The following is a 27,824-nucleotide window of genomic DNA, read 5'->3' on the forward strand; positions in this document are numbered from 1 at the left end:
CTCTGTTATTCTCTTCTATAAGAAGTGCCCGCAATTGAAACAGAAAAATATATCTCTCTTTAGCTGCTTTCCTTTTAGGAGACACAGTCGACACAAAAGTCATTCTGTCTTCGTTCGGTATTCAGTGAGAAACAAAGATAGAATGACTCTTGTATCGACTTGTGTCGACTGTGTCTCCTAAAAAGAAAGCAGCCTTTGTCGATTCTCCTTGCGCTCCCATGGCCTCTCCGTGAGTATAAGCTCTATGATCCAAACGCACCGCATTCACAGGTTGCACACATACACACACATCAGAGTTCATTCATTTGTCATTCNCACACAGTCGCGCCGCAAACACACGCACGCAACGGCGCTCGTTAAGTAACACTTTCATCTGCAACAAGATACTCGAGCGCATTAATTCCAACTATCACTGCTAGGAGGCAATCGACGTAAATTATATTCGTATTATATTTTTTTTTTCTTTTAGTACGTTTGATGTAAACGCACCCGTTCTAAATTTTTGATACGCCCCAAGCTTAATACGCGTATCAAGTTTTGACGATGTAAACTAAGCCTATCTCTTATATCTTTATGGTTTCAACCACGTGGCACCGTGGCAGTGTGATACAACTGTTGGAATAAATCAAGGAAAGCAACAANATTGTAGTAAAAATGTGCGGTATTTGGGCACTTTTTGGATTTCATACGCATTCGTTCACTTGTATCTGTGAGAATTTTGATAAAATAAAACATCGTGGTCCTGAAGCTTTTATAATAGAATTTGATATTAGAATGAAAGTATGTTTTATTTTGTTGCATCAGTCACATTATTCACTGTATAATACTTTTTTTTTTTTTGTTTTTGTTTTTTTTTGCAGAATGGATATTTAGGATTTCATAGATTAGCCATTGTCGATAGCTTGTATGGAATGCAGCCGATGANAATACATAAATATCCGCATCTTTTTCTTTTGTGCAATGGGGAAATATATAATTTTGAAAAAGTATGTACTCTATGTTACATATATATAGATATTATATTAGTTACGTAACATTATATATATAAGTTTATATTTTTTGGCTGTATATATAGTTATTTTTTTACATTGTACATATGTAACATTTGGTATCGAAACATGTATCTATATACCAATTGCAGCTAGGAAAGCAACATAAGTTTGATTATAACACTAAATGTGATGTAGAAGCACTTTTGCATTTATATGCTCAATGTGGCGCAGACAAAGTTGCTCGATCCTTGGATGGTGTGTTTGCATTTTGTTTAGTAGATGTTGATAAAAGAAGAATTCTCATAGGTAGAGATCCTTATGGCGTAAGACCTCTGTTTAGATTGCGTTCGGATAATGGACAACTGGCTATTTGTTCGGAAAGCAAGGTACTGTTGTAAAATAGCTGTATTGCAAAAGTTTTTTATATATTACCGAGTACTACATCTCGATAACATAATTTGTTATGATAAATATATTATTAGGGTTTGATGAAAATTTCGCAATATATAAATGGCAATTCGAAACTTGAACCATTTCCTCCAGGTTGTTATGAGGAATACGAAATTTTGCATGATGGCCAGACAAAGTTTTTGAAAAGTGTCCATTATCACGAGCCTGGTGATAAACCTTCTTTTCAAGTACATGTTCCTTGGTCTGGTGAATATAAATTTCTACACCACATATTTACATTGAATTTTTGTGCGAATGTATCGTAATACTCGTAATTTTTACAGCTCTGAATCTTACAGATATTCATGGTAATATTCGAAAGCTTCTTTCAGAAGCTGTTGAAAAACGATTAATGGCTGATAGACGAATAGGTTGCCTGTTATCAGGTGGATTAGATTCTAGTTTGGTGGCAGCTTTACTAGTAAAGCATGCAAAGAAAAACAATTTTCCATATAAAATACAAAGCTTTGCNATAGGAATGAATGATAGTCCAGATATTATCGCTGCCAGACAAGTTAATAAAGTTTTCACACAGAGTTTCTCTCTTATTCTCTCTTTTTTTACTTTTTTTCTTTCTTCNTTACTTATTTCAAAAGTGTTTAGGCAATGATTTTCATGCTACAGGTCGCAGAGTATATTGGAACTGAACACCATGAAATTATCTTTACGGAACAAGATGTAATTAGTGTCTTAGATAAAGTTATTTATTCTTTGGAGACATACGACATTACTACTGTTCGAGCATCAATCGGGTAAGACAGTCTTCGTAATAAAAAAAAATAAATAAAAAAGAAAATATTTGATTGTTTGATCAATTTTATACTGAAGAATTTCCTGTATTTATAGAATGTATCTTATTTCGAGATACATCAAACAAAACACAGAAACAACTGTGATATTTAGCGGAGAAGGTGCGGATGAAGTGGCGCAAGGTTATATTTACTTTAGAGACGCACCAACCGCGTTAGATGCGCACAATGAATCTCTTAGATTATTGAGTGATATATATTTGTATGATTCGTTGAGAGCAGATAGAACTACTAGTGCTTTTAGCTTNGAACTTAGAGTTCCATTCCTAGATATTCAATTCACTAATTATTATTTATCATTGGATCCCGGTAGCAGACAACCTCGAGGTAAAAATAATGATTGTTTGGAGTTGTGAGATATTCGTTATGTTAATATTGATTATTCATTTATTTCACAGATGGAATTGAAAAACATTTGTTGAGATCTGCGTTTAATGACAGCGGTTTGTTACCAAACAATATACTTTGGAGACATAAAGAAGCTTTCAGCGATGGTGTTACTTCAACCAAGAAATCTCTTTTTCAAATACTACAAGAAATTGTTGAAAATCGTATAGAGGACAAAGATTTAGACGAAGCTTACATTAAGTATCCTCATTGCACACCCAAAACAAAAGAAGCTCTTTATTATAGGTAAATATCAACAATATTGTTTATTCGTACAATAACTTTTTCTTTATTTTAGAAATGTCTTCGAGTCGTATTATAAGGGCCAAGCGGAAAGTTTTACACCTTATTTTTGGATGCCTCGTTGGGTAAAAAACGTCACTGATCCATCTGCGAGATTTATTACACATTATGCTGTAAATGATGAAAAGAGCCGTGTGGAAATGATTTAGAGGAAAGAAGAAAAATCTGTGCAATATATAATTTCTCATAACCATTTTTTATTGTTCTTTCATTTTTTAAAATAATAACTTTTTACAATAATAAAAATGAATTTTTTGGTTGTCTACTTATGGTTTGCATATTTTAAGGGCCTTCTACAATAAGATAGTAGTAATAAATCAGAAGTAAGAGATTGACTAATCACAATCGATTATTCTTATGTGATTTGTATGTGATTGGTCAATTTCTTGCTTTTGACTTCTGATTTATTACTAATATCTTATTGTAGAAGGCCCTTTACAATTTTGACCAATATAAAATTATTAAGTTAGATTAGGGCACAGACTCTTTTGTACAAATATGTTGCTTGGTTTGGTGCAAAAATGGCACAGTGGACCGAATTAAGTTAGTTCATACACCGATATATACATAAATGTATTAAGCCCCTTGCACAATGCGAGAGAATAGTGATAGAGATAATCAATAGACACAGAATTCCAACTCGTTGGAAATTTTATTGCTACTGCTTATTCCGTTTTCTGACCTGCATTGATACATGTATATTTTTTTAATATTGTTGTTGTTTTTTGTTGTCAAATTGTACATATAATGTTCTACTACCATCGATGTCGTTGTGCATGCGTCATTTGACAAGAGAGGTCTCGAGGCATCTTTCTTTTTCCAAGTCTCTATCGCATCCATTTACTCGCTAGCATAGGACTCGCGCACTCTAGTCTTATATTTCTATGCGCTAGACAGAAAATCAACGAATCAAAGCCTTCTAAAACGAGAAATTGGGATGAAAAAATATAAAAAAACCGGATTGATCAATTTTTTTTATGTTTTATGCAAAAGTCTGTGCTCCGACTGTTACAATTCGTGTTTTATGTAAGATAAATGGTTAACTTGCAAACATTAAATGATTAAATTACAAAAAAAAGATTTACCCCTGGTGGGACTCGAACCCACAATCCCCGGTTTAGGAGACCGATGCCTTATCCATTAGGCCACAGGGGCGAACGATTGTCCGAGTGTTATTTTTGTCAAATATGTATGATTGATTTTGCATATAGAAGATTGTTTTTTATTATTTATTACATATTGTTTAATAACACATACATATGTTTGCGCGCGAGTAATTTGACTTATCGGAATTGTGTTTTGTAAAGCCCCTTGCACAATGGAAGGAATAGCGATAGCGATAGAAATAACACAGTTTTAAGCTCCTTGCACAATGGAAGGAATAGCGATAGCAATAGAAATAACACAGTTTTTAACACAGAATTCCAATGCGTCGGAAATTTTATCGCTATTGCTTATTCCGATTTTCTGATCTGCATTGATACATGTGTATTTTTGTATGTTAGATTCCGCTGTTCCTATCTTTATTTTTATAAATAAACTCTTTAAAACTTTTGTTATTTCTATCGCTATCGCTATTCCGTCTATTGTGCAAGAGGCTTTAGACACAGAATTCCAACTCGTCGGAAATTTTATCGCTATTGGTTATTCCGATTTTCTGATCTGCATTGATACATGTGTATTTTTGTATGTTAGATTCCGCTGTTCCTATTGTTATTTATAAATATAAACTCTTTACAACTGGTATTATTTCTATCGCTATCACTATTTCGTCTATTGTGCAAGGGGCTTAAGAATGGTTTGTTCAGCTTACGAGCGTTCGGAAACACTACAGTGTGTAGTACACTACGGCTGTGTTCCAAAATTCATTGCCAGTACTACAACCTTATAGTTTATGTCACGTATATTATACATTTGTAGTACTGGCTGTGAATTTTGAAACTCAGCCAGTATATATATCGAATTCGAAATTGTATTGCGTTCAATTGCCGCAACAGTGGTGTATGCTGTATGTATGCCACGCGCATGCGCGAAAAAAGCATCGTATTTAGCAACACTGGTGGAATAGGGGGACTTTCTAGCAGAGCTGCGTTCGGAAACATCACTAGTGTATATTTTATCTTTATTACTCATTATATATAAAACAAAGATAGAATGATGCTCGTGTGTACACGAGTGCTGGGGGTCGATTGTATATCACGAAGTCTAGTGAAAATCATAAAAATGAGCAAATTTACTAGTTGTTGACCAATAAGATCATAGATATTTTAGTAAATTTGCTCACCTTTGTACTTTTCACTACACTGCGTGATACACAATCGACCCCCTGTTTCCGAACGTGACGCAGGAGAGATGCGTAGTCCAGAGAGTCCGTTGTCACGCCATCTGACGACACACATGTTTGTGTATTTAATTACAAATTGTTGTATATTGTTATATATGTGAAAGAGATCAAGAGTTAGATCGAACTATGAGTGTTGCGCGTGTTATTAATCATTTTTCGAAATATTTGCAATTTTATGTGGCACGACATTTTAGTGACAATTGTAATTATACATATAAGTAATAAAGAGATACAATTGTGAAGTTATTAATGCGTTGTATCACACACGTATATATTTTCTCTCTCTCTCTTTTTATTAACAATAATATCATTTTTAAATAACTGAGTATTTTCATTTTTATATAGATCGTGTAACTTCGTCTCTAGTCAAGATACAAGATACAGAAATCCAAAGTAATAATAATGAAAACTATATTGTCTGGCTTGATATGGAGGTAATTCTTTAGAGATTATACAAGTGAGATATTTAAAAATTAAAGAGGTTTAAATTTCAAAAAGCTGGATTTTTTCAGATGACAGGATTAGAAGTGGAAAAGTGTCATATTATGGAAATTGCTTGTTTAATAACTGACAAATACTTAAAGCCTGTGAGCAATTGCTTAAATGTTGTTGTACATCAGTCGGATGAAATTTTGGAGAATATGTCTGACTGGTGTAAAGAGCAACACAAAAAGGTAAATATGTATCTTTCTTTGATAATAATAATGTATTTGTGTTAATGTGTTAATATTTTCAATATTTGTGATTTAATGACAAGTATTGAAAACAAATATAGACTGGCTTGATAGATGAATGTCGATCGAGTAAAATTACATTAGAGGAAGCTCAACAAAAAATGCTGCAACACTTGGAAAGTCATGTTTCGAGAGGCGTGTGCCCGTTAGCTGGAAATTCAATTTACATGGATCGTATATTTCTGAGGAAATATATGCCTTTGGTCGATAATTATTTGCACTATAGAATTATAGATGTCAGTACGATCAAAGAGTTGGCTAGGTATAACAGGAGAGTTAATTAAATGTTTTGTAAATAAATATAAATTTTATATATAAATATAAACAGTATTTCTAAAGCGGTGTTAAACTCTTGTTTCAGAAGGTGGCAACCGGACGTGGAGAAAACTGCTCCGAAAAAACATTATTATCACAGAGCTTCGTTTGATGTGAAAGACAGTCTGAATGAGCTTTCTTTCTTTAGAAACCATTTGTTTGTAGCAAAGAAATAGCAATAAACTGAAAACAAAAAAGATGTATTATTTGAACCCTGATATTGTAATGAAAACTTTTTCAAAATAACAAACTGTTTTGTTGTATCCTGAGTTTGTACTTTGTTTTACCGAGCGCAAGTTTTACTACTTTGTAACTTTTGTAGCTTTACATTTAACTTTTATTTGTAACGTTTGTAAATATTTTTATTAGATTGTCTTTTTTTCTATATCGAGAGTGCGCAATTTTCTTGATTTTTAAATATACAATTATCGAAGCTTGAATAAAACACGTGGTGTAAGTTTATTAGGAATACTTCGAAAGATCTGTATTTTCGATTAAACTTGAAACTTATTTGCGCGAATCTAACTTGATTTTTAACCTAAATTGCAAGAGTAAAGTTAAGTTAGAAGCTATTCGTAAAACAAAAATGAAGGGAAAAATATCCATATTCCTTTATTTATATACATATTACGTGTATCGCTGCGGTGTGAAAGATTCATGTAGGTCAGTATGGAACTGATAGCGTGGTGGACACAGTACCGAGACTAGTCGATGGTGGTGACAGTGGTAACAGTCGGGACTAGTTGGAATCGCACGGAATCGGATTTGGTCGAGACAGGTCGAGACTGGTCGCACAGCCTAGTGGTCGCGCCAGAGCGAAATGGAGCAAAGAAGCAATGGCGAGCAGCGATGGTGGAGGAGGAGTCTGTAATGGTATGTGGTGATGGAAGTCGAGAATCTTTCTTAACGAATGGCTCTGTCTGAAGTGCACAATTTAACCGCGATTATCGGCAACAATGCTTTCGCCGTTAGTAAGGTGAGAAAATATATATTTTTTTTTTCTTTTTTTCTTTCCCCTTCCGTTTCTCCTGCCCGTTTTGCTAGTTGAAAATTTAACTTTTGTTTCGTATTAACGGTTCGATGAGACATTTAAAGATTTCTTTTTGTTCCATTATATGTTACGTGTGTTTTGTAACACACATACAATAGCCCAAAGATTGAGACAAAAAAAGAATAGAAAAAGAGAAATTGCAATTGAAAAGAACGAGTCTGTCGTACATATACTTATATGATCGTACATTTGAGTAAGAGAGAAAAGGAAGAAGACGGTGCGATGCGATCCGTGTTTGTTTGAAGTCGCTACGAGAGAAAACGAAAAAACGCCCGTGAAGAGAAATTGGTCTCTCGTTTATTCTATATACGTTTGTTCGACGAGCAAATTCATTTGCATATTATTGGAGTTGTCCATTGAGTAAAGTCGCGATTGTAACAGCGACAAACGTTTTTTTTTTCTTTTTTGACGTCGCGTCGTTTATTAAAATTGTGTCTCGGTAGTTTACTCCGTTTTTGCACTTTGCTTCTCGTGCGTACTGTTCGAATCGCAAAACGCTTTGTAAATATTTCGCTGATTGATTGATTTGGTTATTCTCACAATACACCTTGATATTTTCGCGTTGAAGAATTTTTGTTGCGATATTCCATCTCTTGTGCTCGTTTAGTTGTTATAGTCGACGGTACTGCTTTTAAAATGGTAGGTTTTCTTCTGCAGGATAACAACATCGAACGCAGTGTCAGTATGCTGGAAGTACCGCGAAAGATTTACTCTAGAGACATTCGTGGTGTAGAGTACAGTCGTTGGAGCTATGACTTAACAAGTTGCAGCGCGAAAGGAAATGTAAGTAACATAGAGATTTGCCGAGTGATTGTTGAGTATTTTTTCATTTGAGATCTTTGAACACAATCTCTGTTTAGATGAATATCGAAGACGAGGACAGTCAAGATTTAAATAATCCAATGGTCAACGACTTGGTATCAAAGATTCTTGATGACGATTCCATTGCTATCGACAGTTGTTGCACGAGTTGCAACAACAGTGCTAACGTGCGTTATGAAACAGAATTTGCTAATTCTTGCCCCAACCAAGTTGGAGATAGTCTGGATGCCTATTTGACGGATATGAATCATTTAGAGATTCGTTCGCCGTGCGGCAAGTTGACGAACAATATTTACAACAACGTTAAGAATGAATATCATTATTCGAACAACCTTTGCAACGATATGAAAACATTGAGTTTTAACGCGTGTATGGGACAGTCTGTAGAATCGCAAAGTACTGCATGTGGCAATGAAATTGCATCGAACACGTATTTGTCCAATCCTCGATCGCACGTTATACATGCAGACGACGGAATAATGTACACGGGTGGTACCAACGTGCCATTGTGTAACGATTTGCTAACCACTACGAGTGGAATAAACTATGGCAAACAGTCCGAGAACTGGACGGAACCTCTTGTGACATATTCGATGGGAAATTACGCGAAAATTTCAAATTGTATCAAACCGGATCTTAATTTTAACGTAACTGCGTTAACTTTAGCTTTGGACTCGCCCAATTCTGTTCCTATTAATGAGCTAGAGTATCGTAACGATATGAGACATAATGCGTCGTCGGGTTCGTATGGTAATACTATAGTGAATAACATTCACGATATGTACAGTGTTGCCGCTAACACTTGTCAGAGTAGTTCCGTTGGGTACAGGCCCAACTCGGCGATGACTGAACTGAGCGCCGATTCTGGTTTCTTGTCCAACTCGCCGTTGCAACATTCAATTTCATCTGCTGATACAACTTTGCACACTTGTTTCGGAAGTAGTGCGCAACAACGTAATAGTATTGGCGATTTCAAGGATGTTCACGACACTGCTAAATTAAATATGACACGAGGTATTAATGTACCTAATGAGCAACTTCAGTTTTTGCACCAGCAAACAACACGTAGCTACAAATTGGATCAAGTTGTGGACCAAGATTATAAAAACTTGATCGACTATTATCCCGCCGTAACGAATAACTTTGTCGCATCTTCTGTGAATTTAGACACAAATGAGAATGTTTGTTCGCCTAATGATTACAGAATTGATAATAGCTTATTGAAGGTAATTAGTCCGAAGTCAAAGTCTGTCGAAACTAAAACTTATTCGCCGATCGGATTTCCGAAGAATCTGAGTTCGCGCAACTTGTACCAACCTATTGCTAAATACGGCTGTCACAGTTATCAACAGTACACTGCCAACAGTGGCGACACTCTTAAGATATTGCAACAAAATTCCCCGTTTTATCACAACGATTTGAAGCAGCAGCAGCAGCAGCAGCAGCAGCAGCAGCCTAAACTCAACGCGTACAAATTCGACGGATTTGATTTGACTAAAGAGATGGCTTTCCCTTCGGGAAGTCACGTTACCGATCGTATTACGGGATCTACGCTAGACAAGGACGCCTTTAGTCACATCGCGAAACAACGACATCATATATCGAAGATGCAGAGCATTCCCGCTGGTATTTCTCCGGGCGATATCATTTTCAATTCGGGAATAATATCGGGACCGAATACTATGAGATCGGCGGCAGCGTTTCCGTCGATGATGTCAGTTCCTGTTTCTGTTCCGGTTCATCCTCTTCCGCGGCTGTTCTCTGCTCTCTATGGAAATAACTTGAGTTTTAGAAACGGCAGCGGCGCAGCCAGAAAGACAGGTCCCTCGAGTATACTACATTTCAATCTCGAGCAAACGTATGAGCAATTTAAGCAATTGGAAAAGGAGCGCAAGAAATGCGAAGCCGGATTGGCCGCGCATTTCCCGGGAAAACGAGTAACCAGCGCGAATAACATACCTATCCCGCGTCTTCAAGGAAATCCATCGAGAGTGGATCGTTTGATAATTGATTATTTGAGAGAGCACGCTCGTGTCATTACACTGATAGCAAAAGTGAGTAAAACTAAATAATGATCTTTTCTCCTTTCCTCCTCTTTTTTCCTTTTCTCTTTTTGCATATCCGTGCGTGTGTTGACACATGTGCTTTGTACGTCAAACTTTCAATTTTGGGAATTTACAGATGGAGCGCTTACGCGGGACCACGATGAATCAACGTGTGCATAAAGCTATGGAATATTGGCTGGAAGCTATCAAATATGTTCAAGAATGTCGCAAGCAAGAAATCACGAACGTTATCAAGCGCCAAAAGGAGAATCCGCATTGCATCTTGGCGTACGATGACAATGGTAAGTATTGCAATCACTTCTGAAAAAGATTTTGATGTTGTAACACGCGTTGATAATCGATTTGATCGAAAGTAAATTACTCGCGAGTAAATATCGCGAAAGAATGTTTTCAAAGAGTTAAAATACTGATAGAGCAACAAATGTTATCGCTAATGATGATGAGCAAAGTCTGTAAACGCGCAGATATTCTAACCTTGGCTGGGAGCGTGCACGAGCTGACGAAAGCATCGCGGTACGCGCGAACGGGTATGTATAATGCACTTCAGGCCACGTTGCTCTATGACTTGGAGATAGAGAAGAACGTCGTCGAGACCTGTAAGGATCCGGTTCTCGAAATGAAAATTCACAATGAGAGTCAAACGACGGACGGAAGCAACGATTACACAAGCAATACCTAGCAAATTTGCATTCAACTACCCACTTGCTATCGCTCATCTTGAAGTAAATCCAGCAGCTTTTTACTTACGTACTTACGTAATTACGTTTTTGAAAAGCTTCCGCTGGTGTTTATTCACTGTTGAAACGAAATGCCGCCCATTATAAATTCAAAACTATCAGTCGCGATACACAAAGTAATTCAATTACGAATGAAATTATAAGACATAAGACGGAGATTTGAAAATGCGCGCAACTTTTTACTGGTTATTAATAACTCCATAGTTTTCTACCGTATGTAAATTTTACTGCTTACGACAGTGTGTAATCGATTTAGCTTTTCGACAGAACGCCGATTTAGATACGAGAAAAAAAAATTTATATATATATATATATATGTGTATATACATATATATATGTATGTATGTATGTATGTATGTATCAATCGTGTTTGAACCGGTGAACACCCGCTAGCTTTGAAGTCGTTGACAACAAGTAACTCGTGACAAAAAGGAGATTGCTCAGATATATTATATCCTTTAGAAGTTGTTCTTCGTACAATTGTCTGTTTGTATACGTATCCTAAGTTATAAACGTAATAGATAGCGTAACAGAAAGCGCCTATGTACTCAATGTACTCGTTCGAAATGTTGAACAGTAACTCGTTAGATTAGCTCAATGTGGCCTTCCTTAAATGTGCGACCCGTAATGTGGTAGTAGATGTTCTAGAATTTGAATATTTCGCCAAGTGTAAGTGCGATATCAATTTAATCGCATGTAACACGAGCTTATATTTATATATATATGTGTGTGTGTATATATATATATATATATATATATATATATATATATATAAATGTTTATAGTACTAACGCAAGAATTTTCGATATCGTTCCGAATAATGTGTATTCTTATACTTGAGAATACAAAAATTTTACGCGGAGTAACCATCTACATTACATTTGTAAGTATTACGCACAACGACATAAAGTTACATCTCTGTGTAAGAAAAAAAACATTTAAAGAGAATCATTCATCCGCATATACGTACATAAGCGTATATATGTGTGTATATATGCGTGTATACACACATGTGCATAAATTTATGTCGTTGCTGTTGTTGATCCTTTTGTTTCACGAATCGCTTATTGTTACTTCTATATCGTACGATATGTAAGAAGAACAACAAATATATCACGATAAAATCGCGGATAATGCCAATTGTGCAAACTTATATTAGATGTTGAAGTAGTAACGAAAGTTTTTATTGCTGCAAAGAATTTATCTTTCCAGATTGTCTTAAAAATATATCTTGTCTTAAAACTATATCTGTGCAAGATAAACAGGTTTAAAACAATTTGGGAATTCGTCGACTATATATTCGTCTCGAGAAACTTGACTTTAATGCGTAATACGTATCAACATGTATATAAGAATTATTTAACTTTTGTTTTTGTCTGTTTTTAAAAGAACATAAAGACTTACGTGTTACCAGAATGATGTGCATTATGAACATCTATGAACGTATGTACAGTTTATATATTACCGTAATACATATAATACATACAATAGATATATGTGACAATCGCATTTATAAACTGCATGCGATATTATGTATTATTGCGAGTTTTATATACGCATGCACGCAAACCGCAGCAAAACAGTATAAATGTGCAGTGTATATACACGTATAAATGAAAAGAGAAAGTTGTAAAAATACGGCCAAAAATTTGACAGAAACTGACCAATATTTTAAAAAAAGCTCGAGACATTATGCTGTCGTGCATATAAAACAAACGATATGTATACATAGACCAAACTCGTTATACTACGTAGATCATTTGGAACGCTTTTGTTGTACGAATATGTTAGAGCTCCGTTTGTTGAAATCTGTTACTATCCGAGTATTCGGATAGTAGAGACTGTGACATTTCAGGTCTTTTTGTACTATGCAGCAACATATATATATATATATATATATATATATATATAAAATTCTTCCTTATGATCATATATTGTACATTAATCAGTTGATAATGTGCGCGCATGCACACTAAGAAAATAACCGAGAAATTATGTGCTGTTGCAATAAATGTTGCATAGTGTAAAAAGCTTTTAGACTCGAATATTAGAACGATAGAATTGAATCTAAAAAAAATCTTAATGAAGCTTAAATACTTGGAATCTCTATCGCAAATTAATAATTAAGAGTTATAAGAAAAGTTAAAAAAACTCTTTCTTTCTATTTTCAAATTTAAAATAATTTAGAACGCTTGGCTATGTATATATTTCGTTACACAGAGTTTAAAATTTTCGGATGTATATTCGAAATTCATATCTCTCGTCGTAGTGAAATCGTGAAATTTTATTTGTTCTCTATTTCGGTACATGAAAGTAATAGTGCTTGAAAGTGATATTTAATCGACAATGGCGTTAGATTGCAATTGACAAGTGATTTGCAATTATTTTTCTAGTTATTTTTCATAGATTGATTAATACGACTGTTTTACATTGGAATAGTTTTAATGGTGGAAGCTTTTATAAACGATCAGTATTTATATTATGTTAAACACTGATGTGAGATATGTTGATTACTTTAAAGTTTTAATGAGTTTGTTGTTATTTGATTTTACTTTTTAATTAGTTGCTCGGTCTAGGTTTTATTTATGCGTCGTTACACAACTACCTTCGTAATAGATGATTTACTCGTTCAATTGTTCCTAAAAAAAAATATAGAGAGAGTCTATTATACGTAAAAACTCGCGACTAGTCGAGTATAAGTACGAAGTCTTTTTCGAGTACTACTTTGTATCACGATTTTTTTGTTCTTCCTAATAATTATTACAACGTCATTCTGAGTTTCAAGCTGACGTAGTAATAGCTCGTATGCTTATAAATTTACTATACAACACACGTACACGTTCAATAGTAATAATTCAATTTTCGGTACCACGTTTCAGATTTACATTGACGTATAATATATTGTAAACTTAAATTTAATAGTAATTAGAACTCGACACATGTGTATAAATACTTTCGCGAAAGAGCTTTCGCTCTGTAAGAATAAAGAGAATAAATAGCGTCTGTACTGATTTTGCATGTATCGTAGTTGATATATATCCGACGTGTAAAGGACAAATAGGCGAGTAATAAAAAGCGAGAAGCAATTAATTATTAAACGAGATGCAATTAAAAGGTAATACTTGCGTTAAAAAAAAACACATTTTATTTCGACGTAAGTATTACCTTTTTATTGCAAAAATCTCCAAGGCCGAGGAGATAAATTTTTGTTTTTAAAAAAACGTTGAAAGAGATTAAATTGATCAAATCTATCACCGGAAATATTATTTCTAAGTGACATACACGAAGAGACACACACATGTATTAATATGTTATAAATTCAGTATATATTCGCTGTACTGTGTATTAGGAATCGTTTTCGCGATTTTCATATATATATTGAAGAAAAAACGTCCGTTGGTCTATACATGTGATTGTAATTACTGGAAATATATAAGAAAATATTATATAAGAAAATATTCGAGAGCTTCGTAGGCAAAGCTAGGGAACAATAATAGCTCTCATACACACACACACACACACACAGACTTTCTTTCATTCTTTTCGCAATTGTAATCACAGAAATGAACAATGAAAGTCTAATGGTGAACTCAGCAGATGTTTAAGCTCCGCTATCGGTCAACGTCCTCAATTATTTATCCGACTGTGTCGGAAATCGCGACAACGGATAGCGACAGAGAGATAGGTCGATTATAATAGATAGTTGAATAAATAGTTCAGTACGCGCGATCTTAGATGATTACGAATAGCGCGAATAAGCTCAGGTCGTGAAGCTTCCTGTTCAACTGTTAACGATGTTAGACACTTAACTACGAATTTCAACAATTCTTCCCGTCGTATTGTTTGTCAATTTTTGTTTTATTTATGTTATATCGCATAAATGTCAAAGAGATTAAAACTATTGCTATTTTATCGAGTTCAATCATATATCCCTTGCGAACGATAAATGAGACAAAACTCGCTGGAATTATAGCGATTATTTGATTGTTTAAAATCGATCAGCATTTCTACGTGATACGAGAAATGGAAAGCGTTCAATTGTCGCTCGGCCGTCTATGAGTAATAATAACGCTATTTTGCCGACCAGTTTACTCGTAATGCATTGCCGCTTATTTTCGACACGATATACCTACTCTGTAAGTAAACGATATATGTGTCTATTTTATGCGAAAAAAAGAGAAAAGCTTGTCAACATGTTTTAGCAAATATCGTTAATCATTTGTCTCAGAGAGATAGTTACGTGACTCGGAAGCCATTTATATACGTTACTTGCGCTCGTATTTCGCACAGACACTAAAAAATACTTGTAATCATAGCGTTTCACAGAAAATCCTCGATTAAACTCGTCGACGTGGTCGTCGTCGTAAAAGCGTAGCCGTTGATGCTTCAATTATTTATACATCAATTAAAGATTGTTACCATATTTTTCATGCGTGGAAAGTTTTCTAAACCTGAACCTTTAAGGTTTAGGAAAAAGTATATAAGCGCTTCTCTCAATGCACTTGAGAAAGTAACTCGTTAACCATATTTACAAATGTAATTGCCAGTAAACGTAAAACTTGTCATTCGTACTTCTTATATATCAATGCTGAATAATCTTGCAACTTTTTTTCACAAACTGCAACATGACTGCATCAACTAATTGATGACTGACCGCGACTTTGCATTTCGGTTTTTTTTTTGTTTTTTTTAACTTGTTACGTCGCGATCGAGAGTTGTTAGAAAAACACGAAAAGTTTGCTATATTTTTCAATTGTTAAACTCTTACTAAAGCAATTAGACTTCTTTGCGGCGCGTCTCGACAAAGGCGACTCTTCTCTTTAACAATCAATCTTTTTTCCATTTCTCCAAATCATAATTCGTAAAGCCGCGAGAAATCAAATTTAACCAAGACAATCGCGTCACACCGCTTTGAGGCGGTACGTGCGTTTAGAATAAGAAAAGACGTTTAAAAAAAAAAAAGAACACAAAACGGTGTAACCGAGGATCGGCCTAGTCACGTCGACGAGATCGAGCGAAGGTGCTCGGTTTGCGGACCATAAAAAACAATACTGTACAACGATTATGCTACAATAATATTTAATGTGTATAAATGAAAACGGATATACGATGGTAAGGTCTCTTGTGCGGTGTATTGTAACACATTGATTCATTTGTCAAATGTATTTGTGAAGCTAATCCGATCAAGAACACGACGCATGGCGAGATCCTTTGTGTTTATATCTCGAATAGCATCAACATCTGATACGTCTGAGAGATGTATAGTTAGCGCGTCAGAATAGTTGAGATACTTTTCTTCAGTACGTGATCTCTACAGATCTATTTTTATACAGTTGCAACACACAAACGATACACGCACGAACACACACATAGAGAACGATAATTTTCAGTGGCAGCAAAATCTCTTTTTAATCAAAACAAAAAAAAACGATATTTTCGTTGAAATGACTAATGTCCTTTGTGTTGTTTCATAAGTTGTTGTGCGAACAACAATCTTAAACTGTCTTATGTCACTTATTATATTGTTACATAATTACAGAAGTAAAGGTATTCAACCATATTCTGATACCGACTATACATATGTGATTTATCTGTTCTTTTTTTATATTTTATTACAAAAGTAATATCTCTGTCGCATTTTTATAACACTTTTCCAGAATAATTGTGTTTTTCTTTTTCTCTCTCTTTCTTTCTCTTTTTTAAGTATATTTACTTTTCTCAAACATAATTCGCATAAGTTTTTCAAACGTTATAGTACGTAAATACGCAAATAGGAATGTAGAAAAAGATGTAGCAAATTTGTTCTTCGTTGTATATTGTATACTTAATTTATACATATAAAGGACACAAGAGAGAAGATTATTACTGTAAAACGTTTTTAATTTTTGTCAAACGACTTCTCTAAACGACTGTTTCACATGTACCTCTTTTTTTTGGTTCGTACGTAGTAAAAAACAATGGTATTATATACAATGTCAAAAATTTATTCAAACGCTACTTCTGCTAGTATTTGTTATTCTGTAGTCTGAAAAGAGCACTGTTTTAAAATAATAATCCATTTATGCTAATTTGATTAATTGCTATCATTAGTGAGTATTTGAATAGTTGAGTATCGCTGTGAGTGTAATTTTTCTATTTATAACCATAAGATTTTTTACTAAAAACTATTATACGATTCTATTTGCGCAATAATACGAACGAGAAAAAATATCACTTGAGAATTTAAGACTTACAGTGCTCTTTGTTAACTTTCAAAGTCTGTCAATGTTATAAAAGAAACAAACGTATTGATGTGTATTGATGTAAAGCATTTTGATATTCTCAATGTTATCGTTGTATTGTCGTCGGTCTCGTCTATGATTGATTTTCTGACCATGACGGTTCGGGCGACAGTTTTATCAAAAAAACAAAACAACAAACATATCGTGAAGGAAATCAGAAAAACACGTGCAATGTTTGCTTAAAAATTACATTGAGATAAATATATTCTACGCTCTTTGTGACGTGTAAAATTAGCCTTAGGAACGGTTAAAATGCTTTTTGTTACGTGGTTTGCGCAGATTTGTTTCTATATAGAATGAAATTATATACTATACATATATATGTATATATGTATGGTATGACAATTTTAAATATTTATATGTATAAAATTGTTGTACGTACATAACATTAAAATTATATAGTAGAGAATAAGTATATGTGTATACATACACATCTCAAGAAGGAGCGATTTATTCTCCGTGTTACATTCTTTCAAACTAAAGAAATGTTATATAATTTGTAATACTAGTATTGGAATTTTTATGAACTTTATCTCTCTTGTCCGACAATTATAGGTATTTTTTCGGTTTACAATTTAAATTTTAGTTTTAACGTATACATGGTAGAATTTCTCTTTTCGTATATTTCACTTTTTCTTGCTCGTTTTGCCAAGTCAAACGCGAAGATTCGTATATTCTTATTCGTAATTATAATATATGTGTGCGTGTATGTATATACATATATATGTGTATGTAAATATATATAATATATAGTGTACTATATCACTTCTCTAAACTTCTTATTACTGCGATACTCGCTCTCATATTCGTAAATAATTATTCTACATAAAGCAAACAACTTGACTAATTTAAATATTTTTCTAGTATTAGTGGACTGATACAAAAGTTGTTAGTATCCTGTGTGCAGTGAATAATTTGATTATGACACTGTTGTTTTAGACTTTGTATACAAAAACATTTAAAACGAAACATTTTGCTATACTAAATTTATCTTTACGTGCACTTATTGTTTGGAAGATGGACGAAAAAGAATGTTTATACATAATTTCATAAAAAAAGGAAAATGGAAGAAATCTTAAAAGAAAAAAAAACATTAATTTATTTGAAACAACCAAAAGTTTAGTCCATTTACAGTGAGAAATATCTGAAATAGTCAATGCATGTGTGAATGTGTTACCGTGAAACATATTTAATATAAAATCGGCCGCGAAAAAAATACCAAGTGCGAAGTCTCGAGGTTTTCCGTGAAACTTCAATGCTTCTAGGCTGTGATTTGTAACGGAGAAATCTACCGCTTTATTATCGAAACAAATGACAATCCTATTCGTCGAATAAAGTTGAGAACGCGAAAGAGAAAGAAGTAAAAGAAAAGAATCACGTATTATGTAATAAAAGCAGAGAAACATTTAGACGCCAATTGGACACGCTTCTTCTTTGTTTTATTCTCTGTCTAGCGCACATTCGCAATATTATATGTCTGTATTAAAACATGTTATCGATATATGTGATTCTTATTTGTTTCGTGTGAAAAAGGTGAAGTTTTATCAACAATAAAAAAAGAATTTAAAAAAAAATAAAGAGTAAGAAGACAAATACGAAAGTCTCGGGATGGTGCGTAGGACGTGAGGAAGACAAAGTGAAAAAATATATGAGGACCTTTTGTTTAACGCTTTATCTTTCACTATGTAGTACTGATGACTACGTACTATATATCGTGCTAACAACTTGCACGATACGGGACAGTGTACTAATAATACTAATAATAACAATACGTGAATAATGATATATATCTTTAAATAGGCTGTGGAAGAAACTCTTTATATAATTTGCATATATACATATATATTAAATCGGATCCTTCCGTTTTTTCTCTTTGTAGAAGGAGAAAAACGGGCGTCATTTGGAAGCGCACTTGTCTTTCGAGCGTGTGAAAGTTATTGTCCTACTGTTTTGTCACACAACGATTACCTTGCACAAAACGTACCTAATTATACATACATATTAATAGTAGGATTCGCCATAATGATTGTCAATAACATATTGTACCTATTGTATTCGTCTCTCGCGGGCAGATTGTACCGAGTTATAAACTATAAATATCTGATCTGATCTGAGAGGAAAAGATATCTTCGGTGGATCAAAACAGATCCGTTCTCCTACTGTGTATAATGCCGCTGCTTCGAGAAAGTTTCGGAAACTTTTTGAAAGAACAAACTTGTACTTTTAATACTATATGAGTTATAATGATTTTTTCGCGTATATTCAAGTGTGCAACTATGCAAAGGCGTGCGATGATCATGTTGCATTAATCTTTCGTGAACGAATATCGAAGTAGCATGGCATAGATGCGTAAACGTTTATATCAATCGCGTAGATGTAGTTTCGCTAGGTGAAACAAAGAAACGATGTTTTAGATTCTCTTGCTCAAACGATCGTTTTATTTCTAACACCAAAAACGACGTGCAGTTAAATGCATACTGTCTTTGGCTGAAGTGTAGCACGAAAAACGTGGACCATTCTATGCACTCGATCGCGATACACGCGCGCGCACACACACACGCACACACACACACACACACACACGAGATAATCACAAAATTTCTATGTCTACTTAATCTTGTAATTACTTTAATGGTAAAATAATTTTATGATAATACACACAATGTGTGTGTGTGTGTGTGTGTGAACAACTCTCCCCTGTATGAATCTTTTTTATAAACTCCTGAGTGAATATACATATTTATAGACGAATTATGTATATAAGTATGTATATGTATAAAAAGTAGGTTTTTTTTTTTTTTTTTACCTCTGATGAGTGAAATTTATAATACAAAAACTCTTAAATACTGGCAAATGCTATTTTACATCGCATAAATTGTTGTCAAGATATATTCTAAAAAGAAAAAACTGATTATTATGTGACTATGAAAATCTACGTATGTGCAAGAGAGTATATATGTAATTTATTTATTTGATTTATTCCTAACATATATTATTATCTTTGTTATTTGATATTTCTTGCAATATAACATCGTGACAGAGCATTGCCAAAGATGAGGATTCTTTAGCAGATGTACACAATCACTCCGCGCTGATGCTTAAGAATTAAACAGATGCAACAAACATTTCTGAATTTGTGTGTGTGAAAGTTCAGAATGACTAGCAAGTTTTATGTGTCGCGAAGTTGAGCATACCACGTTTTCACAAGAGCATAGTTGTAACAAGTATGTAAACTTGAGCTTAATATACTCTCGTATCGAACTCCTGTTTGTACTTTACTAGTTTATTAAACGAATCGCGTTAGATTAAAAATTAGAAGGAAATTAAAAGAAAAATTGTATTTAATGCACGTTTCATTTTAAGCTTATTATTTTTTTCTCCGAACAGTGTACGCTTATTTACGTGTACACGAATATACATACACGCACACATATAAAGAGTACATCAAGAGTACATGTATGAATGTCAGTAGCAAACGACGCGTATTCACAAGCTTTCGCTTGGAGAAACGTTTTAGTAATTCTGATAGAGATCGTTTTAAATTTCTGATAGAGATCGTCGTGCGAGCGTAATATATTCGAGCAACACTACAATAATAATAATTGGCAAAAGCTGATCGTTTATTTTCTTTGGTTACTTTGTCCAGATTTTGGTATGTTCGAATATAAAGTAACAGTATAAATATATTTTACTCAAAGTGTCCTTCCTATGTAAATTTACTTGATCGTTCTTATGAATTATAAATAAACGGTATCTTTCATGTTCAAGTATTTTTCGAGTTTGCTTATTATAAGACCTACCTGTAAGTATATTATTATCTTAATTTATATACACAAGTTCAAGAAAATTTAAGATCAATACAATGTACTTGTGTTCAATAAAACATTTGATAAAAATTTATATTTTAACTTTTTATTGCAGATAACGCAATACTTAAAAATGACCAGTCCAACATATAGATAAATATACATCATAAAAAAAATAAATTATAATTTTATAGTTAAATTAATTTAATATTATTGTACTTAAAAAAATATGTGTGTACATATATTATCTACTTTGCTATATTTATATTTATATATTATATTCCATTGACAAATCAATTTTACAAATTTGCACTCTTATATACACGTACAAATTTTAAACTATTTTTTTGTTTTTAATCAAATTTACATACATATATATATGTAGCTTGTAATTGTGTTAACGATATTGTGGACAATGCTGCTTTATTATCGACTTTGATACATCTGCATGACCTGATATTTAAAGAAAAAGACTGTATTATTTCATAATAATCCAATGGTTTGGGATAAACTTTGTTATAATTTTAACAAAATAAATATTACCTAATTGTAATTCTATGTACAAGGCTAGCATTATCACTTGTACAGGTATGTCGCAGTCTGGCTCTTTCGACATCCACACCTGAAAAATAAGTAAATAAAAAACATTAATTAATAAAAAGAAAAAAAAACAATAAAAAGTTTATCACTTTTTTATACAAGTATGTAATATAAAACGAATTAAAATCATTTTGATGAAAAATATAATTACCTGTTTCAACATTTCTCCCGCCTTGTCTAGTTCACCTCGTATAGCGTAAGCTACAGCTAAGTTGTAACGAAATATAGCAATACCGGTCGAAACTGTTGTGGGGTACCATGCTAGAAGTAGGAAAAAACAAGGAATTTTTAGTATCTACACATTGAAAATATAATGATGATGATGATGATGATGATGATGATGATGATGATGATGATGATGATGATGATGATGATGATGATGATGATGATGATGATGATGATGATGATGNAAAAATTACCTTTTATAGGTTTTTTTACGACTTCTTCCACTTTTTCTTTATCCTTTTCTTGATCTGGCACGGATATAAATGTATTTAAATCTTGATGATGATGATGATGATGATGATGATGATGATGATGATGATGATGATGATGATGATGATGATGATGATGATGATAATAATAATAATAATAATAACGATAATGCTATAAAAATCAAACAAAAATTACCTTTTATAGGTTTTGTTACGACTTCTTCCACTTTTTCTTTATCCTTTTCTTGATCTGGCACGGATATAAATGTATTTAAATCTTGAAGATTTTCTGGTTGAAGATATTCAAGTGCTTCGCTTATTTTGTCCATAAAAATCAAACTTTCTGCGGCGTATAAGTTACCTAACATTTTATAAGCTCCAGGCAATTTACTGAAACTTAGTAATGCCTTTGAATGTTCAAGAGAAAGTATATAATCTCCGAGACATAAAGAGACGTACGCGCTAGCTGCTAATACACTAATTTTTAAATTAAAAGATTCGACACTCGTAGCTTGGGACATTAATGTTGCATGTTGAACGCCTGAAAAAACCATGTAAAATAAATCACATGTTGTGTGCATATATAATGCAGATTAAAAATTAAAATTTATACCTAGATTATGATTTGATGATAATAATGATGTTTGTGTTACAGTTGTTATAGGTANATTTGGCTCACTATTGCACGGTAGTAAAAATAATGCATTTTTTAGACATAAAGACGCAAACTCCAATGTTGGCTGAGGAATTGCATAAGATAGTCCTTCCGAATGATAAACATTCTTTGAAAGACGTGGAGTTAGTATAATTTTCTTGTGGATACCAGAACCTATAATATCTTGTACCAAATCTCTGCGTCGTTTTGGAATATCAAAATCAATTTCATTTGACTAAAAAGTAAGCAATATAAATTGCATTCTTCTTAAAGCAGTATATACTTTCACATCTATTAAGTGTAACTCTCCGTTATTCAGAAAATAATATATCGATTTTTATGCCATCTGCGTAATCTAAAATTTCTTATAAAAGTATCCTACATCTTTAAACAATAAATAGTTAAAATGCCCCTTTACTTACATGTTTATAATTATAGATACAACATTCTGCCATTCTGAGCCAAACTTTAGGATTATTGTGTAACATTTGTGCTGCTTCTGTGAAGCATTCAAAAGCTATTGATATTTTGCCAGCATGTAACTTGGATACCCCCAAACTGTACATCAACTCGTAATGTTTATTTCCACCAAGCGTGTATAACGGTTGACAAGACAAAGGATCTATGTGTGCAATAATTCTTTTTAATATTAATAATTGTATGTACAATAAATAAAATAAGTAAATAATAAGTAAATAATATAAAAGAAGTGAATAAAAAAGTAAATAATAATAAAATAAGTAAATAATAAATTAAATAATAATCATTTACTTATTTTATTTATTGTATATACAATATTAATTTATCAGTTTGTTGAGATACATTCACATATACGATCTTGGGTGGTGGTCAAATATATAGTTTTCAAATGTATAGTTTTACAAAGTTTGTGATAAAATTAATAACTGTTTAACAACCGAGAGAGTAAGAATTACCTATGTCTTTGACTTGCATGCTCTCTACTGCAGTTTTATTCTCTTTCAGTGCTTTTGTGAGATAAACACCGGCCAAATGTGGCTTACCCATTGCAAGATGCAAGCATGCTATATTGTTATAATAGAAAACCGCTGAAGATTCTCCGCATACTCTACATATAAAATACATTAAAGAAATTTTCTTACATTAAAGAAATTTTAGAAAAAATTTCTCTTTTGTTTTTTAATTCTGAATCTTAATACAAAATCTATGCAATGCTAAGAATTTATAGAGTACATACAAATAAATTTAAATATAACATGCTACTAAATTTTATTTAACATATAACTTACTTGAAATCCAAATTTTCAATTGATGTAGAATTTAATATTTTTATTGCTTTTTTATAATTTCCTCGCAAGTATTCAATGTTAGCCTTCAACATAATTGTAGAATTGTTCTGAAAATAATCAATGTTAAATATTACAACACAAACGCACAAAAAAAAGAGAAAGGTAGATAATAAATAACATTACCACTGGTGTTCCCAATGAAACTAATGTCTTCCACTCTTTTTTACAGAGCTTTAGTTGATGTGTAAGAAGATATATTCTTGCTTTACATTTTAACAGTTTTATCTTGAATGTGTTATTTGCTATATCGTTAATATCTTTTTTCTGTTCTTTTTGCTCTGTTTTAACAGATTTTATTACACTCTCTTTGTCAACAGATAGTTTACAACTATCCATAGATATAAATTGACTCTCTACGTAATGTAATATTGACAGAGCAGAATCTGGTTGCTCTGTTACTAAGTATAATTCGATCAACAACAGACAGACTTTGTGCGCTAAACTTTCCTCTAGGAAAAAAGCAAAATATTAAAGTTTTGAAAGATAAAAGATCAAATCCAGTATTTTCAATTAACTTAATCAGTCAATCATTCTGAGAAATTAACCCCAATCGTGATTGACATTTAATCAGCTAATTAAGTTCATTAGATATGATAAAACTGGTCTAAAATATTAAAATAAATTTTAATTAACTTTTACAGTTTAGGTTGATTTTTGGATAATTTTTTGAGTTTTTGAGCTATAATTTGTTCATGTATAGCAAAGAATATAACAGTAAACATTTAGCTTACAGAATTTAAAAGTTAAGGAATAAACCAGCTTAAATGATATAAGTATTAACAATTTTATTGTTCTTAATATTCTTTATTAACTAACCATATTTATTATTTATCTAGTTAAAATTATATATAATATATTTACCCATAGGCTCGATAAAAGCAAAAAGTCTAATCATGATCTGTAATGCTGCCTGATATTGCTTGGTATGATAAAGTAACACAGCTTGATTATATCTCATGACACATTTTTCAATGTCATCAATAGTTTCATTATAATCTGTTGTTGATATTTGGCCACATATAGCATTTAAACTTTTTCGCATCAATTCAGTCTTTCTCAATTCACTTTTATAATATTCTACAACTACCTTGTTGTGAGTAATCTTGAGATCTGTTGGTCTAAGGCTTTCCAACTTACTTAACGCTGTTAAGCAAGAGGAATAGAAACCTTTTTCAAATTCTGACAATGCATTTTGAGCCAAATCACGTTCCTGCTCCGTTATAACAGAAGTGATGTTATCTTTACTTTGTGATTCTAAACTTTCACTCATTGTGGCACATGTAATATTCGCTTTTCAAATAAATTCTAGATTTCACAAGTCATCAAATTCCTACACAAGTTCTCTATTTGAATTTAATGTTTTATAATTTCTTGTTTTTTTCAAGAAGTAAAAAAGTTATGACACATGTACTTACAGTATAGTTGAGTTTGAGTTGTTAATGGCTCTCGAGCTTTAAAAATCCACTCATACGCCATTCTTCAATTGTTTATGTTTCAAGTATTACCAATTTCAAGTTTCAAGTCTCAAGTCTGTTTCACTGGATTTATAGTTTTAGCAGAGAGAAACCTGAGAGCGGCCATCCTATTGTAATTTTTTACGACGGTTTCAACCGCTGGTTTTAGCCGTATTTCCACAAAAGTGGAACTCAAAGGCCGTTCTACATTAAACGCAAGTAGTAGATCTCGTGGAATTGACCAATTGCAGAGTCAAATCAGCCAATCGACCAACGTGATTGATCAGTTCCACGAGACCTGCTACTTGAGTTTCATGGAGAACGGCCTTTGAGTTCCACTTTTGTGGAAATACGGCTAAAACCAGCGGTTGAAACGTCGTAAAAAATTACAATAGAATGGCCGCTCTCAGGTTTCTCTCTGGTTTTAGATGAAATCCAAACCACTATGTTGTTCCTGGTTAGGTTATATTATAAAATATATAGCTGATGGTTTGTCCAATACTTATTGAAAGCCCGACACCTTACATTTTGTCTTTCATTCGATATATATGCGATCTCTGCAATCGGCAGAAAAAAAACCGGCTCGGAAAAAATCTAGATACTAGGCGAATTTAAACTCGAGACCTCCAAGTTTGCAGCTCTTATACTACTTAGGGATAACTTAGGGCCGGTTGTTCCACCTTTCGATAAATCTCAGTTTACTCGACAGGTTATTATCTATAGGATAAGAACTTGACTAGCGCGTCTTCCACTGTTTTTTATTTCTACATATTTATCTGTTAGATACGACTTACACGGTACCGAGAGTGCCGTGTAATTTATCTTTTGGTTTTTGGTCATTTACCAGATATACAAATTTTAGCGACACGTGGAACAACGCTTTAATCATTAGGTAGATTACCCGATAGTTTACCTGAAAGTGGAACAACCGGCCCTTAAAGTATATAAAGTATATATAACCTATTGAGAGAAAAAAAAATTTCTGTTTCAAAATGCTTTCTGTGTGTTTAAGAAATTATTCTCAACTTTCTGTTACAAAAAAGTTTAATATTATTATTTAATTCTATTTTGTTATTTAAATAAAAAAATGATAGAAATAAGTACATACATGTTTCTTGTTAGGGCTAAAGCCCCTTGCACAATGGAAGGAATAGCAATAGCGATAGAAATAACAGTTTTTAACACAGAATTCCAACTCATCGGAAATTTTATCGCTATTGCTTATTCCGATTTTCTGATCTGCATTGATACATGTGTAGTTTTGTATGTTAAATTCCGCTGTTCCTACCTTTATTTTTAAATATAAACTCTTTAAAACTTTTGTTATTTCTATCGCTATCGCTATTCCGTCCATTGTGCAAGAGGCTTAATAGAATTGTACACATATATTACATATTATATACATATATATATTTTTGTGTATACATATATATTTCTATTTTTATATAAAAAGTTTAGTTTGGTGCAAAGATGGCTCTCTCAGAAGCGTGTTATATTTATAGTCCATACGCCATTCTAAAGGTACCTTTTCGTACACGCTGCGGCAGTAAAACGTCACGTGACTCAAATTTTCTAGGACTGCTTCCGCTAGGTATATTTGCTGCTGTTCAAATGAACAAAAGCAGCAAAACCGGGAAAATTTTATTGATAGTTGATACTTATGCAATAACTATATAATTCCATCAACAACAAAGAATGGCATCGAATGAGGGTTAGGTAAGAGCAGCAAATATAACTAGCGGAAGCAGGCCTAGAAAATTTGAGTCACGTGACGTTTTGCTGCCGCAGCGTGCTGCTGTATGAAAAAGTACCTTTCTAATTATATAAATTTATGTTATATTTCATTTTTTCGCATTGTGCATTACGTTTAAGCTCTGTTTTTTATTCCTATTTCTAATATTTTTTCTATTATGCTCAGGCCCTTACGTATCATTGTACGACAATCTAATGATCATTAATTTTTTATTTTTTTCTTGAATCTTCTCAAATCTCTTTTAAAGTTTTTCAAGTAATTACTAATTTAATGAAATTTTTCTAAATTTATATATACATTGTGTTATTATAATTTATTTTAATTGTCATGCCGTTAACGGGACATCGTTTTAATTGAAGCGGAAACATTTCCAAAGACCATAGCGTGTCTCCCAGTCAACAAAGAACAGTTCTGGTTTACTACAAAGAGTGTGATGCAGCGCAAAACTATATTGAGACTGAATAGGAGGATTGAAATGCGGTGCCCATTGCGCTCTATCTGTT

At 32.9% G+C, this 27,824-nt stretch overlaps 4 protein-coding genes and 1 non-coding gene across 22 annotated transcripts; 3 read left to right on the plus strand and 2 right to left on the minus strand.

Annotated features, from left to right (window-relative positions):
• Positions 1–107: 107 nt before the first annotated feature.
• Positions 108–3,157, plus strand: LOC109858629 (asparagine synthetase [glutamine-hydrolyzing]). Of its 12 annotated transcripts, none has more exons than XM_020436078.1 (10): positions 108–229; positions 470–780; positions 861–986; positions 1,142–1,378; positions 1,475–1,649; positions 1,742–1,956; positions 2,067–2,194; positions 2,289–2,578; positions 2,650–2,884; positions 2,937–3,157. In XM_020436078.1, the coding sequence occupies exons 2-10, from the start codon at positions 655–657 to the stop codon at positions 3,088–3,090; spliced, it is 1,686 nt and encodes a 561-aa protein (XP_020291667.1). In that variant the 5' UTR covers positions 108–229; positions 470–654; the 3' UTR covers positions 3,091–3,157. The 12 variants fall into 12 exon arrangements, with proteins under 12 accessions (XP_020291667.1, XP_020291666.1, XP_020291668.1 ...); XM_020436077.1 differs by having other exon boundaries at positions 1,727–1,956; positions 2,937–3,156; XM_020436079.1 differs by having other exon boundaries at positions 470–709; positions 1,727–1,956; positions 2,937–3,156.
• An 866-nt stretch (positions 3,158–4,023) lies between these two features.
• Positions 4,024–4,096, minus strand: Trnar-ccu. The gene has a single exon. It is a non-coding gene; the product is annotated as a tRNA-Arg (tRNA).
• Positions 4,097–5,198: 1,102 nt separating this feature from the next.
• LOC109858626 (probable oligoribonuclease) lies at positions 5,199–6,597 on the plus strand. 3 transcript variants are annotated; one of them, XM_020436072.1, is made up of 5 exons: positions 5,199–5,340; positions 5,631–5,719; positions 5,798–5,959; positions 6,061–6,281; positions 6,381–6,597. In XM_020436072.1, the coding sequence occupies exons 2-5, from the start codon at positions 5,714–5,716 to the stop codon at positions 6,508–6,510; spliced, it is 519 nt and encodes a 172-aa protein (XP_020291661.1). In that variant the 5' UTR covers positions 5,199–5,340; positions 5,631–5,713; the 3' UTR covers positions 6,511–6,597. The 3 variants fall into 3 exon arrangements, with proteins under 3 accessions (XP_020291661.1, XP_020291658.1, XP_020291659.1); XM_020436069.1 differs by having other exon boundaries at positions 5,203–5,487; XM_020436070.1 differs by lacking the exon at positions 5,199–5,340 and adding an exon at positions 5,462–5,552.
• Positions 6,598–7,061: 464 nt separating this feature from the next.
• LOC109858625 lies at positions 7,062–11,733 on the plus strand. Its single transcript, XM_020436068.1, has 5 exons — positions 7,062–7,310; positions 8,043–8,168; positions 8,246–10,261; positions 10,389–10,554; positions 10,738–11,733. Exons 1-5 carry the CDS (start codon positions 7,245–7,247, stop codon positions 10,950–10,952), a joined length of 2,589 nt encoding a protein of 862 aa, XP_020291657.1. The 5' UTR covers positions 7,062–7,244; the 3' UTR covers positions 10,953–11,733.
• An 8,328-nt stretch (positions 11,734–20,061) lies between these two features.
• Positions 20,062–25,704, minus strand: LOC109858637 (CCR4-NOT transcription complex subunit 10). Of its 5 annotated transcripts, none has more exons than XM_020436103.1 (12): positions 25,530–25,704; positions 24,976–25,444; positions 24,238–24,563; positions 24,055–24,161; positions 23,722–23,873; positions 23,209–23,408; positions 22,745–23,021; positions 22,328–22,672; positions 21,849–21,958; positions 21,641–21,719; positions 21,469–21,550; positions 20,062–21,091 (listed from the first exon to the last, which is right to left on the minus strand). In XM_020436103.1, exons 2-11 carry the CDS (start codon positions 25,382–25,384, stop codon positions 21,495–21,497), a joined length of 2,061 nt encoding a protein of 686 aa, XP_020291692.1. In that variant the 5' UTR covers positions 25,385–25,444; positions 25,530–25,704; the 3' UTR covers positions 20,062–21,091; positions 21,469–21,494. The 5 variants fall into 5 exon arrangements, with proteins under 5 accessions (XP_020291692.1, XP_020291691.1, XP_020291690.1 ...); XM_020436102.1 differs by lacking the exon at positions 20,062–21,091 and adding an exon at positions 22,117–22,197 and having other exon boundaries at positions 21,413–21,550; positions 22,409–22,672; XM_020436101.1 differs by lacking the exon at positions 20,062–21,091 and having other exon boundaries at positions 21,413–21,550.
• Positions 25,705–27,824: the final 2,120 nt, after the last annotated feature.

The sequence above is a fragment of the Pseudomyrmex gracilis genome, unplaced genomic scaffold (assembly GCF_002006095.1).
Source record: "Pseudomyrmex gracilis isolate BER0280 unplaced genomic scaffold, ASM200609v1 scaffold_215, whole genome shotgun sequence".
Classification (NCBI taxonomy): Eukaryota; Metazoa; Arthropoda; class Insecta; order Hymenoptera; family Formicidae; genus Pseudomyrmex; species Pseudomyrmex gracilis.

Excerpts from the sequence above, each read along its gene's own strand:
- LOC109858625 (XM_020436068.1), top strand. The coding sequence starts at position 7,245 with ATGGCTCTGTCTGAAGTGCACAATTTAACCGCGATTATCGGCAACAAT. Across the intron at positions 8,169-8,245 it reads GTTGCAGCGCGAAAGGAAAT|ATGAATATCGAAGACGAGGA; the intron begins GTAAGTAACATA and ends ATCTCTGTTTAG. Across the intron at positions 10,262-10,388 it reads TCATTACACTGATAGCAAAA|ATGGAGCGCTTACGCGGGAC; the intron begins GTGAGTAAAACT and ends GGGAATTTACAG.
- LOC109858626 (XM_020436069.1), top strand. The coding sequence starts at position 5,412 with ATGAGTGTTGCGCGTGTTATTAATCATTTTTCGAAATATTTGCAATTT. Across the intron at positions 5,720-5,797 it reads TTGTCTGGCTTGATATGGAG|ATGACAGGATTAGAAGTGGA; the intron begins GTAATTCTTTAG and ends GGATTTTTTCAG. Across the intron at positions 6,282-6,380 it reads ACGATCAAAGAGTTGGCTAG|AAGGTGGCAACCGGACGTGG; the intron begins GTATAACAGGAG and ends CTCTTGTTTCAG.